Raw genomic sequence first — 18,529 nt, 5'->3', positions numbered from 1 at the left:
GATTTTCTAAAGCATTTTTAGAAGGTTAACAAACAGATAACCTTCAAAACAAGTTCACGAATCTATAAATGCATGCTGTATACCTGGAATACAGATCAAAATACTACAATATTGCCAAAGGAAAATACTGTTTCCCCAGCTATACATAAATATCTTTAAAAGTATGTTTTGGGAGTCTTTAAAATTTATTATCAATTTGTTTTTGCTCAAAACAAGAACACAAGCTGTTCATTAAGAAAAGGAAGAATAACTGGAGGTTATATAAGAACAGCTGCTTCTAATCACCATGTCAACTGATACACATTTAGAAATCAACCTCCCCCCGAAACGAAGATCGATATGTATTTATAGAACAGCCAGCATTTCAAATACATGGTTAGTGTAACTACACTCAACGTTCTTAAGCTTTTTACCTGTGACCAACAAGAAAAGAATGCTGCCATTTATAGTGGGCTGTTCTGTGAAGAGTGGTGTCTTCTTACAACATATCATTTCAAAGGATTTGCTAGGACAATTAGATTAGGTCAAGCTGAAACAGCACAATGACTCGCAAAATCTGCCCCATGATTTAGAACCTACAGGGCTTTAAACATCTATGAGGCTATAGCACTTGCATTCTTAAAAAGGCATCCAAAAATCGAACTAAACAAGTGTTGAAAATGTACTCTTTAGTACTATTTCAAAGTATTTCTACTCTTCATTCTAATAGCCACTTAGGAGATACATTAGGTGCTACCAATGGCTAATGAGCATGGGCCAAAACAATCAGAACATATAGCATTTTTTTAATCAGATAAAATTAATTCACATGTACTTTTTTACATATCCCATTTTAACTTTAAATTAATGGGTATCTTGAGAAAGATAAAAATATATGGAAAAGTAATATTTTGAGTTTATGGGCCCTTATATTATGCTATTCTATTAGAGAACATTACTATCTGTCTAAATTGTGCCTGTTAGACTTTATCTTAGTCCTGGAAGATAAGATTATATTAGTGTGTATGCCTATGATTATGGTGGAATCATAAACCCCTAAGCACATGGATAAGCCAATGGAATGTCCTTTTGATGGCAAACTCAGAGGAATAATAAATATTCCAGATATGTGGAGAGTCCTTCTCCCCATTCTTTTGCCAGTGAGTCCTTAACCAGGAGTTGGATCAGAGAGGTGGGACAAAAGCTTCTAATTTGCTGCAATTCTTGTGAGGAGTCTCTCTGATATAGACTGACATCAATAGAGAATTCAGTAGAAAGAAATAGAAGTGGTTCCCTTTTAAATTCATTTATTCATTCTTCTAACTATTCTGCCTATTTTTTTTCAAGGACTGCATAGACAGGAAAGTTACTAAGCTCTGGAAATACATGTTTCTGAACTACTTATTTTGAATATACAGATAATAATAAAAATGAAATAATATGATACAGAGAGTAATCATATTTATTAGTTGGCTTCAGAGATACTTCAGCTCTATCTGCCTCAGACTGTGTATTCGTCTCTCTGGAAAGCATATTATTCCCTGCAGCTTTGAAACCATGCCAATCCAAAGTGGGTATTTTGACCTGGCCAGGTGACTCAGTGGGTTGGGGCATTGTCCTGTTCTCTGGCTGAAGTGGATATAGGAGGTAATAGATCAATGGTTCTCTCTCTCTCTGCTCCCTTTCTTTCTTCCTCTTCCTCTCTCTTTCAAATCAATGAACATATTCTCAGGTGAAGATTTTTTAAAAAGTGGATATTTTATAGAGCATATTGGAAGGAAGCAATGCTGTTGTCAGAATTCAATTCATAAAGGATCAGTACTTAAAAATCACACCTTTAATAACTGCATAAGTGAAGAATAAGATTTAGTATAAAAATCCGTGTGTAAAAAAATAGGATTCTTTTCATAAAACATCTTAGATAAATAAACAGATACATGGAGGTGCTTCTAGAGTGTTAACACAATTTCCTTAGCCAGAATATCACAGTGGTTCAGAAGAATTAAACAGGGTTCAATATAAACTTTTTTAGAGTTCTTCATAAACATGTATGTTTTTGACAATTATAATAAAGCATATAATTCTCAGTATGAATGTATATGCATGTCTGCCCCCGATCTCCTTTCAAAACACCTTCCCTCTTTACAAACTTACCTGTTACCTAATGAGATGAAAAATAGAAACCCAACAATTCTAGACAATAGCAAAGAAACCTAAGATTTTGATTTTGAAAGCAACAGGAACTATCAATAATGACAAAAATAGTTATCCACTCCAAATGGCTAGACACCATTCATATGATAGATTCCTGGCTGCTTCCACGAAATACACTTTATCTGTTTCTGGATGATCTGAAATCTGTCCAGGGCTAGAATTGTTTTAAGGCATCCAACTCTAGTTTCCAGCTTACTTCTCTTCCTATTCCACTGAGAAACAGTTAAATGTTTCAGGATTTTGATTTTCTCTCTGCTCACACTACAGCGGACAGGTTCCATGTTCAGCCATGCTCTATCTGAGACATAAATGCCTCTTAGGAAATTCCTAGATATTTTCACCCTATTCCCCAAATATTCTTTCCCTGCTTTCCAAGGTACCCTTCTGGATTTAAGTGAGCCCAATTTATATGAACAGTAACTTTCCTAATGATATTTATTGTAACATAAAAACTGTGCTTTCCAGAATATACAGCCCCTGCTGAGTAGCAAGGTGTGATTAGTTCCAGATAACAAGCATTATTTTTCATTCTTTAAACTCTAAAGCTTGTCATTTCATTAGTTTCAGAAATGGTTCCACTGTTTATCTGCTGTTTTCACTCAATGGGAAGTTATACAGAAGAGTTACACATCACTTTTCACAAAAAATATTCATCACGAGGGAATATAATACATATGTTACAATTATTTCAATTACATTTCTAAATGTAAGTAATATAAAATCACTCATACCACATCTTTTTACTGCGTTGCTCTTTATCTTTGAACTTATATATTTCTACAAGTAATGGTTTGAATTCAAAAAGTATCGTCAAAAAAATGAAAAGATTTTGTAAGTGCCACTGCCTTGTTGTGAATTTTGCATACTCTTGCTTAACTGAACTCTGAACATCTGGCCTGGCTTTCCACTGTGAAGGGAAATACATCTAAGCATGAAATAATGGGCCTGGCAATAGCTGCTCAACACACAAGAGGTTGCAACGTGTGACAAAATTCTCTTAATCACACATTTATACAGGCATTGCTCTGATTTTTCTTTTCTATAGAATAATGCTGGATCTTTATTTTATTTTATTTTTTATTTTTCAGATACATTTGTCTCCATTTACCTGCCACCACTCTCCCCTGCCCCATCCAGCCCCACCTCCCACCCTCAGTCCTTCCCCTCTGTGGCTTTGTCCATGTCCTTTACACATGTTCCTTGACCCTCCCCCTTGCCCCCACCCCCGCCACTCCCTATAAGGACGTTCACTATGCTCACTCCCTTCTTTATCTATAAGAGTTTTCACAGCCTCATACACATTTTCAGAAATCAAACTTTGCCAATTAGAAACTAAACAGCCTTTTCTAAGCCATGTAATAGAATTATGATATAGGAAAGAGGATGTGGACATGGATTTTTGCTGTTTTTATGGGTTACATAATAAAGACATTGATGACTGTACAGATCTGCACAGAAACTATCAAAATAGAACATTAAAGCTTATTTTATCAATGTAGTTGAATTCCTGTTATATTAATTTATGCTTTGGTCTCTGTCTAGACTCTGAGATCTTGAAGGCAACCCTGTATCTTCCTCTTGTTTGTATCTTCTCATTGAGCTTCATTTTTTTCTTAAAAGCAATGTCTTAGAGTCATTTTTTAATAAGTAATATGATGGTTTTAAAAATTCTAGAAAATTATAAAGAGTGAAATAATTTTAATCACACAACCCTGTAATGAGATTTTCTCAGGCTTTCTTCTTTTTCTTTTAAATAAATTTTGAAATTCTTTTTAAATTTTAATACATTACTAAAATTAATTTTAAAATTCATTTAAAATAAATTTTAAAATATAAATAATATTTCATGAAGAAAATTTAGAATATATAGATAAATAAAAGGAGAAGAATAAAATTACCCATTATCCCACCACCCAGTGATAGCACATATTTACTTCAATTTCCATCTCCAGTTTTCTCTGTAGCTAAAGTAGTATAACATTTTATTGTGCTTATTCACATATCTATTGATGAGTAATTTAATTATTAAATATTCTTTAAAAATAATATAATTTAAATTAAAATATTTGCCTAATTTTCTTTTTTTCTGTAAATCATTTATTCTTTCCCTAGTCAGTTATTGAAGAAAATAAGTTAGTAGAGAACATCTCTACTGAAGCATTATCAACATTTTTTACCAACTCAGCCAGTTTAATTTGTGAAACAAAGAAATAAAGGCTTCCTTTTCTTGAAAAAAGCATTTTTTTCTTAAAATGACCTGATACATGTTAATTAAATTTGGATCTCTCTGTGCACTGCTTGCTCTATTTTTTTCTAGCATAATGCTGTGCCAAGAAACAAATAAACAAACAAAAAAGAATAGTGAGGCATTTAAAATCAGTATAGTATTTCTCATTTTAAGTGAAAATTAACTTCATAGTACAACTTTTTCAAACTTGATTTTCTGTAACATTATGGTGATAACATTTTATTAAAAATACAGTAGAATAACAACAATAATAAAACACATATTCAACATATTTAAAATTATGTTTTCTCCTGCAGAGAAAAGAAAGTGTCAGAATTGTTTACCTGGGGATATGATATAGAAGAAATCTTTAAATTCATCCATCCAAACTTCTGCCAGTCTCCTGTTGTTCTTGTTGATGACATGACCAGTGCCACCGGGAAAAGTGTATGGAGTTGCCTTCCGAAAAACGTGACCCACATGGGAGCAAGTCACAATCTCCAACGAGCCTCCACATTGCCAAATCTGGGGGAAAGGGCAATTGTTATAAAACAATTATTGTAGATAATGTACTCATACTATCTGAAAAGCAACTGAGGTTAACCAAAGCCAAATCTTCAGTTCTTATACAGTTCAAGCAATCATTGGATGAACGTAATTTAGAACTACTAGGCTTAGATTTGGCAAAAGATTCTAGTTTGGAAGAACTTTCAATATTTAAATACTGTAACATTAGAATCGTAGAAATAAGATGTAATTTTTTTCATGAGTCTTTATTAGACTATCTAATTTTCTGTTTCCAGTAGTTAACCTAATTGTTATTTAATAGACAGACACTTGGTATCCAAAATTTGCTATGAATGAATGAATTTGTCCATGTTAGATGCATCTTCAATAACTAAATTTGATCTGGGAAAAAAAATCAATCTAGCACAGGGCATCCATTTGGAATTTTAAATGACCACTAGTTCCCATTTGTCTGTATCACTTATATCATAAGGCCTTTGGATATGTTATTATTCTTATTAAAATATGGTAGGACTCCTTTATATCTCCTCAACATCTATGCATCCTTCAAAGCTCATCTCCAAGATCATTCCTTTTTAGTATTGAGATTTTAAATTGTGTGAGTTTTGTACTTTAAACATGTCTTTATGAAGAACTGATTACACCATATTACAAGCAATTGTCTACTTCACTGTCATTTGGAAGACTTATGTAATATATTTCTTGTTCTCTTAGATTTACAGAGAAGTTGAGGTTATCTATTAAATAGAGTACCCATAAAACATTTATTTCTATAAAATTAAATGTATAGCCATAGGTTATACTAATAGTATGTGTGTGTGTTTTATGTTGACAAATATATCTACATATTACTTAAATACATATATATGACATATGTATACTACACGCACTCATTTTATAACATGATTTATAAGTACTACAGTTTTTATCCCAATAAACAAAGTCCTCATGATTGTTATATGTAATTGGAAGGACTTGTTTTAATACTATAGCTAACATTGTTCCTATTGCAAGAAGAGTTACATATCTTTAGAGAAAACATTTTCTTGAATTGGTTTCTCAGATGGTTTCTAGAGAAACCAATTCAAGAAAATGTTTTCTCAGGTAATATTCATCTTAAAAGAGGGCTACTATTGGGATTGTGTAGCGCTATGAGACATTCATTTTTACCAGAAGACGAAAGATGCTAAATAACAAGTTGTATTCATCAACAATGTTCTGTGTATTACATATATCTTTGCTCATTTTCTAACTCTCTAAATAGCGTGATGCTAACAGAAAAGATGTTCCAATCAAACACTGGAATGTGATATGAAAGAAGACTGGAATTTGCCATTCCCGTCAAAAGACAGGACAATTCATTCTTAAATAATTAATGTGTTTAATTAATTGGTAACTTTCTCATCTTTCTAGCATGAAAACTATAAATCTTCTTGTAATTACATACAGCTTTACATTCTCTGTTACTATTAGAAAGGAGGAAGTTGGTCTTCCTATCAAAGACAAATTCACACTTGTCAGTTTAGATCATATCCCTTAAATCTGCCTGAAAGACTTCACTGGTTTGGTTCTCCCCTTAATCTTCTCCTGAAACATCAGTCTTTTCTTTCATTACTAGATTACATCTTCACATAATATCACTTAAAATCTCCTATCTTTCAAATAGGTTAAAAAAGAGACAAACATTTAAAAAGTTACAAAATACAACAAAAACACCATTCCTCAGTCCATATTTCCATTCAACATCTCTTTTTTTCTGTTCCCTCTCACTGTTAATTAACATAAAATTTTTATCAATGTAGGTTGTTTCCTTTGCTCCATTTTCATCCATTTTTCTATTCATCATGAAATGCTTTATATTTCTCTAGCTTCCCCAAAATTGCCATGGTGGAAATCACAAGTTTCCCTTGATGAATATATAGCAGACACCTTTTTTGGATGCTCTGGTTTGTTGTCCAACTACTTTCCAGTTTATATATTTTAACTCTAAACATTTACTTAAATGCTGGCCTTCATTGTTCTTTATTCATTTCCCTGGTAGTCTTATTTGTTCTTACTATTTTACATATGATTTCACTAATTACAACCTCAACAGTGACTTCTCAGCCCAGACCTTTTCTATGGGATTCAGACTTGTGAAATCAAACATCTACTTGATATCTCCTCTTGCAGAGACATCCACATAAACATTCCTGAAGTGGAATTGCCAATGCATCCCCATCTATCAGTCAGGTCTTATTTTCTTTCAGTCTGTTAAAAAATCATCAATAAATAGTGCCACCATTCACCCAGGCGGTCAACACAAACAAACCAACAAACAAAACCAGGATCCTCCCAAAGCCCCAGAAGTCATCACTGATTTATTCTTTTCTTTAATTACTTATATTCAACCCATCGACAAATCCTGGTGGTGCTCTCTATAAAATAAGTATCAGTATATCGTCTCTCTCTCTGTCTCCAGTTCCACCATTTTTGTCCTAATCACCAACATCTCTTGTCTGTCGATTGCAACAGACTCCTAATTGTCTTGCTGCTTTCACTGTTGCTCTCCTATGATTTGTTTTGTACTGAGACATCAGAGTAGTCTTTAAAAATTTAATCACTTCATTTTATTTCCCTGCTTAAATCCTTTAATGATTTCTCATTGCACTGTGGATGTAAACAAGAATCCTTTAACAGGGCTTCTAAGACCCTACATAATTCTCTCCCTTTGTCAATGAAAACTGGGGATATTGGCCCTCTGCCATTTCCTAGAACAACAGATCATACACCAAAGCCCCAACACTGTTCTCCCTATACCAGGAATACAATTCTGTCTGCCTGTCATCCGACTGCCTCTTCCCCAAACTTCTCATCTCAGGTAAAACATCACCTCATCCCAGAGATTGTCCCTATTTGCCATATTTAAAGTACCTCATCCCAGTTTTGTTCTGTAATAGCAACCTCCATTTATATCCTTCATTTCTCATCATAATATGCAATTTATTTATTTATTTGTTTGGCTATGCACTTTCCCCCCAACTAGAATATAGACTCTAGAAACAGCAGTGGAGATGTCTAGTCCTTGTTGCCGTCCCAGAGCCAAGTCTAGTGCTTGTTACATGGTAGGTATCACTGTGTGTTGTTTGAATGGTACAATGAAGTATCAAGATTAATATAAAAAAAGGCAACCTTCTCAGAATGATAATATTTAACAGACATATTTTGGAGGGATTTTAAATTGAAATTTTTATAGAAATACTTTGAGTATCAAACCACGCAGAGTAGTTTAATAAAATGATATGTAAGTGCCATTTGACATACCTTGGGAATTGAGGAAGTACTTTGTAGGTCACAACAGAAGCAAACATTAGAAATGATTGATGATTTATGACAAACAATGTTGCTAAATAATACAATTTTATTACTATTTTTAAATCCTCACCCTAGGATATATTTATTGATTTTAAAAAGAGAGGAAAGAAGAAGGGGGTTGGAGGGGAGAGAGAACCATCGATGTGAGGGAGAGACATTGCTAGGCTGCCTGCTGTATGTGCCCCAACCAGGAAGCAAACCTGCAACCTATGTATTACCCTGACCAGGAATTAGACCAGTAAACTTTTGGTGGTGGGACAATGTTCCAACGAACTGAACAACTTGGACAGGGCCAAGTTTAATTTTTAATATCTTATACAAGTAGGTATACATTATCTCTCTGTTAAAACATGTGATTTAGTGAAGCACTCTAGTATTTGTACAGTGACCAGGCCATTCATCAAGGTGACTCAAATTCAGAAGAAATAGCATATGATGTGTTATACTTGAGAAGAGATTTAAGATTTTCTTTTTATTGTCATGAATGCAGTGTTAGTAGTGAAACTCTCTCTCCTCTTCTATGGATTAGGTATATATGAAGAGTTTCTTTCTTCCTTCACCCTAGTTATATAGGGACACTGAGGTGAATAAAAGGAAGACTGGCATTTCCCTCCCTGCTGGATATTTATGAGCAGTAAAATCTGCATTTCTACCATGGCACTGTGATTGAAACACAGCACAAGTGGTGAGCGAGTGTGTGGGAAAGCCTTAGGTGCGGGGAAGAACATATCCCTAGAAAAATGAAGGCACCTCCTGACACAGAGAATACCGAAGGGGGTCTGGGGTTTACCACACAGCTCATTCCAGCACAGTTGGCAGGTCCACTGATGCTCTGACTCTGGGAGTGGTCTTTGGAGACAAGTGGACCAGACTTTACTGGTTTCCAAACTTTATAGAGCATAGAAGAGAGAAGAAAAAAAAAGAGCTTTGGGACTATCAACATGGTAGATCACAAGCAGATGTTCCATTGAGATAGGGGACCTTACAGGGTCAGAGAGAGACAAAAATTTCCCTCTCCAAAAAGCCCTTGAATAACAGAGGGTGGAGGGGGTGAATCTGAGGACACTTTTAAGTAAACAATAAAACCTTGTATAGAAGGCTATCATACAAATGGAGGTCACAAATAGCAAGTGAACCATACTGAGATAACAATAGGCAGCCATCATAAAACATATGTTAAGACCTGCCATTCTCTACCCCCTGTGATTGATCTTATATACTAGGGGCCTGGCAACCTGGAAAACCCTTCCAATACTTCTGTCAGCATGGGCCTAGGGAAAGAAGAGAATGTGAGCAATATATTTCTTATGAAATCAAATATTTAAACTGAACATTACTAGTTTTTTAATAGCTGAAGGTGACCAGAAAGCTATAGAATCTGTTCCAAATGACATCAGGGTTATAAAGAATACTCTTCAAAGCATGAAACTGATTGGAGAAAAAAATAAAGTCATTTTTAGTTTGTGTACCACTAAATTCAGACTATTCAGTAAGCCCTGTTGCATATAAATTAGTGATTGACAACTGTCCTCAGGGTTCCCAATCTGCCTTTTTGCAAACACGGATTGGCACTGTGGTTGTGGAAGTGAGGGCCTCTTATTTTCATTCTGCCCCCCTTGGCCCTTACCCTGGTTGGTAGGTGTATGGATTCTATGTTCTCTAAACATACACACAAAAAGAGAAAATGATACCCAGTTTAAAATCTTTTAAAAGTAGTGTCCCAATGGTTTCACTCCCTTCCTTCCTAATAGGTAAGGGTGCGAACATATGAAAGTGATAATTTTGGGTTATCCTTCTAATTTGCAATGAGATTTTGTGTGTACACGTATAGGCATAATGCAATAGCGATTGCTGATTTACAAGACAGAAGAAAAACCTGTCATGGATTTTAACTCTCCCAGATGGAGGCAGTTCTTAAACACATTTAGAAGAGATAATAGAGGTGGAGGTAACTCTTTCCTAACTCAGGGAATACTGGCCTGGGTTTTGCTTGTGAGCCATAGTCTACTGACTCCCGGACAAAAGTGAGTGCTTCTCCCATTGCCATCTGTGCTCACAAATGTGGATAAACATTCATATGGCATTTCCCAGGTAAAGTCTCTACTGCAAATTAGCACGGAAATGAAAAGATCAAGGTAGGAATACATAACATTACACATTAACTAGAGTGATATTGTCATGAAATGCCCAGTTAATATAAAAATTAAACATTTCATTGGTCAAACATTGATCAGGTAGTTACTGTGCACTTAGTAGATATGGTTCCCAGAAAACAATATAGTTAAATATTAAAGTGAAAAGAATTCAAAATGAGTAGAGTCCCTATGGCTACCATGATAATTTCCTTTAGCACATTTTCAAAAAATGTTTTCGAAGGAATGAAGGAATGAAGAAAAGAAGGAAGGGAGAGTATGGCATAGTCATCAAGAACTTGGGCTTGGAGATAAGCAAATAGAAATTGTCTAGTGACTCTGTCTCTAGATACTCTGTATACTTGTGAAAATTATTTAAGTCTTCAAGGTTTTCCTGTTAAAAATAAGGATAACAATAACCAGATCCTAAAACTTCAATGAGCCTGTATATCATGCACTGCACCTGACACTTCATATGGGAAGAACTAAATTATCTGTACAGTACTTAACTTTTTGTTGTTGTTCAGGGAAAAAGATATCTGTTGATTATCAGATTATTCTTGCTTTTTAGAAGTATTTAAGTTTACTTAAGTTGAACTTTACTTTTTTGGGAATTACCATAGCAATGTCTAGGAAGTTAGGTAAAGTACTAAGTTTAAAAAAATAGCCAATTAGTCTCCAGTTAGAATACTACATTTTGTTCTCTGAAATTATTTTACAGTGTCTGAACAAACAGTATACACTGAATAAAACATGATGTCTCATCCACATGGACACTTGATGTCCAAACTAGAACATGAACAAATGATGTCCAAATTACTTTGAATCATTGAGCACGACTGATTGCTATTTTTTAGCTTTCTAACTGATTAATATTTGTGTATCGTACACTCTCAAGCAAATTTCACCATGTATAAAATGTAAACTGTCCTTTTATCCACAGAGGATTGAAGCTAGTTAGTTACTTTTCTTTGCTCCCAGATATTTTTTATGAAAGGTTTTTGATGATGGAGAAAGTTATTAATCAAAACCAAAGGGGAAGAGCTGAGGGAGGGAAGGTGGGAGGGGGCAAGGGAAAGAGGTGGGGGGAAGGCAGAGACAAATGTATTTAAAAAGTAAATAAATTAATTAAAAAAAAAAACAAAAAAAAAAACAAAATGTAAAATGCCCATTGCTTATTTGATTATCTTCTTGATTTTCTTCTTCCAGCTAGAAGACAATTAACTAACACACATTATTCTTTTCATGTTTCTTGGCACCTGCATCAGAATGACATTTTAATAAAAGTTTGTAAACGTCATAAACTTCAACTTTGCAATCTCAGCTCTAGTGCTATTACTGTTTCTTATTTTATACCTGTTGTGCCAAATTCACGCAGCTGCTTGTTTTTATACTAATATGTATCCCCCATCCCCTCCCACACACATACGATCTCTGGCACAAAGTCTTTGTTTATTTTGGCCTAAACAAACAACAATATACCAGGGAGGCATATAGCACAAAGATTGCAAGTATATGGGCTCTAGTTCCTGAGATTTGCCACCTACCTTTGCCACCTATTAGCAGCATGAACTTGGTTATTTCATATTTCTGTGCTTCATGTTGCAGGAACAATGTAAAACTAGGAGCATCTACCTCACAGGGTTGCTGTGACTATTAAGACAACCTGACACACATAAAGCTACTTAACCTTTATGTGAAAAATGGATTGGAAGGGAGCAAATAGGAGCGATTTATTAAGAGGTTATTGTAATAATCTAGGAAAAGATGATAATGACTTCGACCAGAGTGATGACAATGGAAATAGAGAGTAGAGAGGAATGTAATAACTTGACATAATATGGGGAATTAAAACTAAGAGTTAATGTACATGCTTTCCCTTTCTGTTATGTTCTACCTATTAGGCCAAACTCACATACATTTCTTCCAGTAACCAGTTCTTAACTATGCTATTAACTTTCACTGGTCACAGTTTCCACTGACTTATAGCCTTTAGATTTATCTTTATACCACCTCACCCCATTTAGCTGACTTCTATATAGTTTGCCATATTGTGAAATGTTCACGTGTGTGTATTTATGTGTGTGTGTGTGTGTATATATATATATAGATAGATAGATAGATATAAAACATATCTATATTTTAGTCTTATCTCCATAACCATATTATTATCCTTTTGAGAAGCATCACGTTTCACTTTATGAAACTGACTTTCATCATTACATGAAATTTAAATTTACTTTTTTGAAATTGGTATAATTCACACATAGTGAAAAACATCAGAACTTAATATACCATTATATCAGTGTTTTCAAAGTTTAAAAAATATTTAGTTCACATTGGTGCTTAATACATGATAATTGATTGATTGAGCTATTCATATTGATATAGCAAAATCTGAAAAATCACATAGCTTATGCAAAATGTGTCTCATAAAATGAAATTAGTCACTGTCTGGGTGGCTCAGTTGGTTGGAGTGTCAACTATAAACCAAAAGATTGCAAGTTTTATCCCTGGTGAGAGCACATTCTTAGGCTGAGGGTTTTATCCTTGGTTGGGGCACATATGAGAGGCAATTGATCAATGTTTCTCTTTCACTTTCTTTCTCTCTCTGTCTCTCTTTTCCTTCTTCTCTTTAAAATATTAATAAACATTTCTTCAGGTGAGGATTAAAAATGGAATTAGGAACAAAATTTAATATTTTCTTAGTTCTGACAATGGAAAACTAAAATAAGGTACTGGTGAGTTAATTTTCAAAATATTTCTTTCTGTATTCATTGTTTGTTTCAAATAATCCCTGTCAGCACTTTAATTATCTACTTTGTTAATACACACTCAAATAGACTGATGGCAAATCCTTTAATTCTTACAATTGAAACAAAGTCCAAAAGAATCTTTATTGAGATCCTGATGGCATTATGTTCCTTACCAGGTTGACACAAACACAAAAGGCATGAAAGGTCTTACTTCAAAAGGGGCAGCCATAAGGGCTTCAGTAGGCATTTTCTATTCATTCTTGACATGAAACTCACTAGTTATTCCTTTTCATTGTTTTGATCAGGGAGTGTCTTCTTTAATTTGTTTGACTCTTGGCCTGATTTTCACTTCAGAGAATCACTGGGAAGATTTATGTGATCTTGAAGAGGTCTCTAGAGCTAGAGTCATATGTTGATATCAGAATATCTCAAGATGAAGACTCATCCATCAAACTGCAGTGACCTTCATGTGCTCACCTGAGTTGCTAGCATGGATTCAACATGCCTGAAAATCCATCCAGGTCTTAGTAATCTGGTGCTTTTTAAACAACGGAATTATTATTGGTATAAAAAGGAGAAGAAAGCCTCAGATTTGGAATGGGAAAACTGGATTCTGGGTGTGAAATAAACACAAATTGAGTGTAGAAATTGGAACAAGTCAATCTAGAGAGTCTTAAGAAAATCCGTATGTAAAAGGAAAGCCAATGAGGTTGATTAAGTTTTCTCCCAGATTTCTAACATTCAGATTAATTTCTTTATATAAACAACCAATTTTAGAGATCATATTTTTAGATAGAAATCATACAACTCTACAAAAAATGTTTTTTAAAAATTGTTAAATTACAGTTGACAGTCAATATTATTTTATATTAGGTTAATGTGTATAGCATAGTGGTTAGACATTGACATATTTTATGAAATGATCCCCCAATAATTCTAGTACACATCTGACTCCATATGTAGTTGTTACAATATTATTCACTATATTCCCTATGCTGTACTTTATATCTCCATGACTATTTTATAAGTAACAATTTGTGCTTAATCCCTTCACCTTTTGCACCCAGTCCCCTAGCCCACTTCCATCTGTCAACCATTAGTTCGTTCTCTATATCTACAAGTTCATTTTTGTTGTGTTTATTTGTTTTGTTGTTTAGCTTCCACCATGAGTAAAATCATATGGTAATTGTCTTTATCTGACTTATTTCACTGAGTATAAGTCCTCCTACATCCATCTGTGCATCACAAATGGTAAGATTCCATTCTTTTTTATTACTGAGTAGTATTCCATTGTATATACGAATCATATCCTGTAAACAAACAATTCAATTAAAAAATTGGCAAAGGCTCCAAAATATATGAAGAACTCATACAACTCAATACCAGGAAGACAAACAATCCAATTAAAAGATGGGTAAAGGCCTGAATAAATACTTCCCCAAGGAGGACATACAGATGGACCATAGACACAAAAAAATGCTTAGCATCACTAGCGATCAGAGACATGTAAAGTAAAAGAACAATGACATATCACCGCACACCTTCAGAATGACTAACATTAATGAACAAACAAGTGCTGGTGAAGATGTGGAGAAAGAGAACCCTAGAGCACTGCTGGTGTTGGTGGAGATGAACATTGGTGCAGCCACTGTGAAAAGCAGTACGAAATTGCCTCAAAAATTTAAAAATGGAACAGCCTTTTGACCCAGTGATTCCACTGCTGGGAACACATCCTAAGAATCCCCATACACCAATTCAAAAGAACTTATAAACCCCTATGTTCATAGCAGTGCTATATACAACAGCCAAGTGTTAGAAACAGACTAAGTTCCCATCAGTAGATGAGTGGATTAGGAAACTGTGGTACATTTACACAATGGAATACTAGGCAGCAGAAAGAAAGAAAAAGGAATCCCTACCCTTTGCGACAGCATGCATAGAACTGGGGACTGTTATGCTAAGCAAAATAAGCCAGTTGATGAAAGGCAAATACCATATGATCTCACTTATGAGAGGAATCTAATGAACAAAATAAACTAATGAGCAAAACAGAACCAGAGACAAAGAAACAGGGAATAAACTAACAGCTGCCATAGGAAAGGAGGGAGTAGGGGAGTGGTGGAAGGAAGGGCAAGGGATTAGTCAAAGAACATGTACGAAGGACCCATGGACATGGACAATGAGTGGGGACAGACTGTGGGAGCAGGGGTGGGCTGGATGGTGGAGGGCAAAGGGGGAAAATTGGGACAACTGGAATAGGATAAACAATAATTTTTTAAACTGCCAAAAAATAAATAGAAAATAGGCAAAGGAACCAAATGGATACTTCTCCAAAGAGAACCTACAGATGGCCAACAGACATATGGAAGATACTCAGTGCCACTTTAATCATCAGAGAAATCAAATTAAAACCATAATGAGATATCACCTCACATTTGTCAGAATGGCTGTCAACAATAAATCAACAAACAAGTGCTGGCGAGGATGGGGAGAAGAGAGAATCCTCATGTGTTCTTGGTGGGACTGTAAATTAAGGCAGCCACTGTGGAAAGTGGTATGGAGGTTTCTCAAAAAATTAAATATAACTACTTTATTAATAAGGAACCCTCTTCAAAAAGATATATGCATCCAAAATTTCAATCAACATTTTCCTACTTGGGGAAACTGATTATATGTTAATTTTATTAGAAGGACATGGTACAAATACCATTCTCTGAACAAAAGAAACTATGACAGATAACATTGTAAAACTTATTATAAGGTAACCAATGTGTCCCCCGCTGCATCAGATCTAGTAGTTACCCTATTTTAGAAAGGCCAAAAATCTTACCAAAAAAAACACAAAGAACTTTTGCCTACAAAATAGTTTTTCAAGAAATAGAGTAATTTGAATATTTTATTTTCACATTGGTATTAGACGTAGACAATTGTGATTTGAATCTTTTTCAACTTATGTATTCCATTAATTTGCTTCTAAAATGTCTAGTTATCAAGTACTTTCTCTTACAAAGTACTTTCCACCTTAACTTAGAAATAAATATCCTGAAAGCTCCAAATCCAAAATGAATGCTTTTATACCTACTCATTTTCTAAAAGACTTAAAACATTAATCCTAAAATAATTTTCTTTAAGGGAAGTCTCCTAACTTAGTCTATTTAGTGAGGGGAGTGTGAGGAAGAGAGAGAAGGACAAAAACAGAGCAGAAACAAGGAGAGATGTGCTTATACTGGGTGTGGCTTGAACCGGAGAAACTGTTTGGAAGTGGAACTGAGACAGCATGTGTATGAACCAGGAAGCACCACAGGTACAGCGAGGTGCTGCGGTCAGAGGTGCTGCAGTTTTTTTAACCTTGTCTCCCACTCCCGTCAAACACAAACACCAATTCCCTGATATTAAAATGCATAGTGGAGATACCTCCAATATACACATGTAACATGTACGGTCTACTCTCACATTTTGCCCCTCAACAACTTTCTTTGCCTTGGAGCTTTCGGACCTTCAGAACTACCATGTGTAATGTGCACTTTATTTCCTAGCATCTGAATAAATGTTACCTCTCATCATTTCCCTTTTTATTAGGACTGCTGATATTGTAGGAATTCCCAATTCCACTTTAGATAAGAGAGCAACATACAGTCCTACTTTCATTACTGCAGGTCTTCCACCTTATGCTTAAACAACATGTATGACTATAACAGACAAGAAATGAGGGAGCTGTCTACCGGATATTGAAAATCCTAAGTAATGTAAGGTGGTTCTGCTTAAGAAAATTAGTGTCTAGGTTTTCATATTTACAAAAATGTACTGCTTTTATTAGCATTTGTTGTCTCAAGCAGATAATTTATTAAAAAAACAAGAAATAATGTGAGAGTCATATTTTTTATCTTTTGATAATCAATGATCTTACAGTGTGGTGGTTTTGGAAGTATTTTCAGTACATTTAAGAGGGATATCAACCAAGATAAAGGTAGAAATTTGAAATTTGTGCTTTCCTCATTGTACAGTTAATCCTACAAATAAACTTCAAATGAGAAAGAATTGTATATAGATGAAAATATTGAAAAATGGAATGAAAGGATCTGTGACTTAAATAACAATATCTGGGTCATATCTTTTGCATTTTACATTTGTTTCCTCTCATGTCTGACGATTGGACTGCCTGTCAGATATCAGTAATATCTGCTGCTTCTGGCCACAGAGCATATGACAGCTGCGTGATGCTGCCCTAGAATTCATGCCAGAATGGTCGCATTTGAATAGCAGTAGACCACCTGGGCACCCAGCTGCAGTGTGCAACAACATCTCCTGTTCTTTTATGGATGCCAGAGACACTTAAAAAGGACTTGGATCAGGTAGGGGAAGAAAATGTGGTACCTCAGAAAGAGTTATCCTTCAGTTACTCAATTTGTCCCTTTGTAAACTGCCTACCTCAACTGACTACAGCCGAATTTCTCCTTTAAATTATTTCAAGGAAAATGAATTTTATATTCAAATATAAACAAAATGATATAAAATTTATTTTCCTTGAAATAAAATGTCCTATGTAACTTTTGAAGTGGTCAAATGCCTTTTAAAGGTAAAGCTCTGTGATAAATTTGAGGAGAGAGAATGACCTCTCCCTTCTCCAGCATTTTCCCTCAGGCCTTGGCCAGTATATATTCAGCAAATACATACTGGCCATTGACTTTGTGTCAGATACCATGCTGGGCTCTGGGGCATAGAAAAAATGATAAAACATAGCCCTCTGTGTTTAAGTAGCGCACAGACCAGTCCAGTTGTGAGTATCAGACCTGAACATATGAAAGTTCAGTCATGAGTTTGCATTTGACAGTTAAAGAGTAGCCTAATGCCTACAAACAAAGGACTGTTTTAAGAGATACTCCTCTCCAACCGTAATCCTTTCATAGACAGTTTCCTTTTCCATTTTTCAAACAGCTAGAGACATTTTGTTTCTTGTCAAGGACTTCAGATATTTTTATAGGAAACTATTAGTTTTGCTTCAGGTAAATACCTTCCCTAGGGAGCACATATAAAACTCTAATGTCATCAATAGAAAAGTATGATTCTCTTCCAAAAATCATCTTATAGGCATCTTTGTGTGTGTGTGTGTGTGTGGTTGTGTGTTGTGAAATACTTAGTGAGATAAATGTGAAATATATAAAATATTCATATTAGTGTCACATCAAGTGCTCATTATAAATAATCACAAAACCCATTTTAGAGAAGGTAAACCGCTTTTTTGACAGTTTTTTTATTTTTTAAAAAATAAATTGGTAATAATCAGTACAGGTTATATTACATTTTAGAAGAAAAGTAAAGAAATAACCATGGAAAAGCAA

At 34.7% G+C, this 18,529-nt stretch overlaps 1 protein-coding gene across 3 annotated transcripts in view; it reads right to left on the bottom strand.

The window, feature by feature from the left end:
* GALNT13 (polypeptide N-acetylgalactosaminyltransferase 13) overlaps nt 1-18,529 on the bottom strand; it is a 593,991-nt gene that overhangs the window by 145,769 nt on the left and 429,693 nt on the right. For all 3 annotated transcript variants that reach the window (XM_054562685.1, XM_054562683.1, XM_054562684.1), the window contains exon 9: nt 4,765-4,945. In XM_054562685.1, coding sequence (XP_054418660.1) covers nt 4,765-4,945 — 181 coding nt within the window. The remainder of the gene's footprint in view (nt 1-4,764; nt 4,946-18,529) is intronic.

This window comes from Pteronotus mesoamericanus, unplaced genomic scaffold (assembly GCF_021234165.1).
Source record: "Pteronotus mesoamericanus isolate MK-2021 breed Mesoamerican mustached bat unplaced genomic scaffold, CSHL_Meso_final scaffold_651, whole genome shotgun sequence".
In the NCBI taxonomy this organism is placed as follows: Eukaryota; Metazoa; Chordata; class Mammalia; order Chiroptera; family Mormoopidae; genus Pteronotus; species Pteronotus mesoamericanus.
This window is presented reverse-complemented; position numbering and strand designations above follow the sequence as displayed.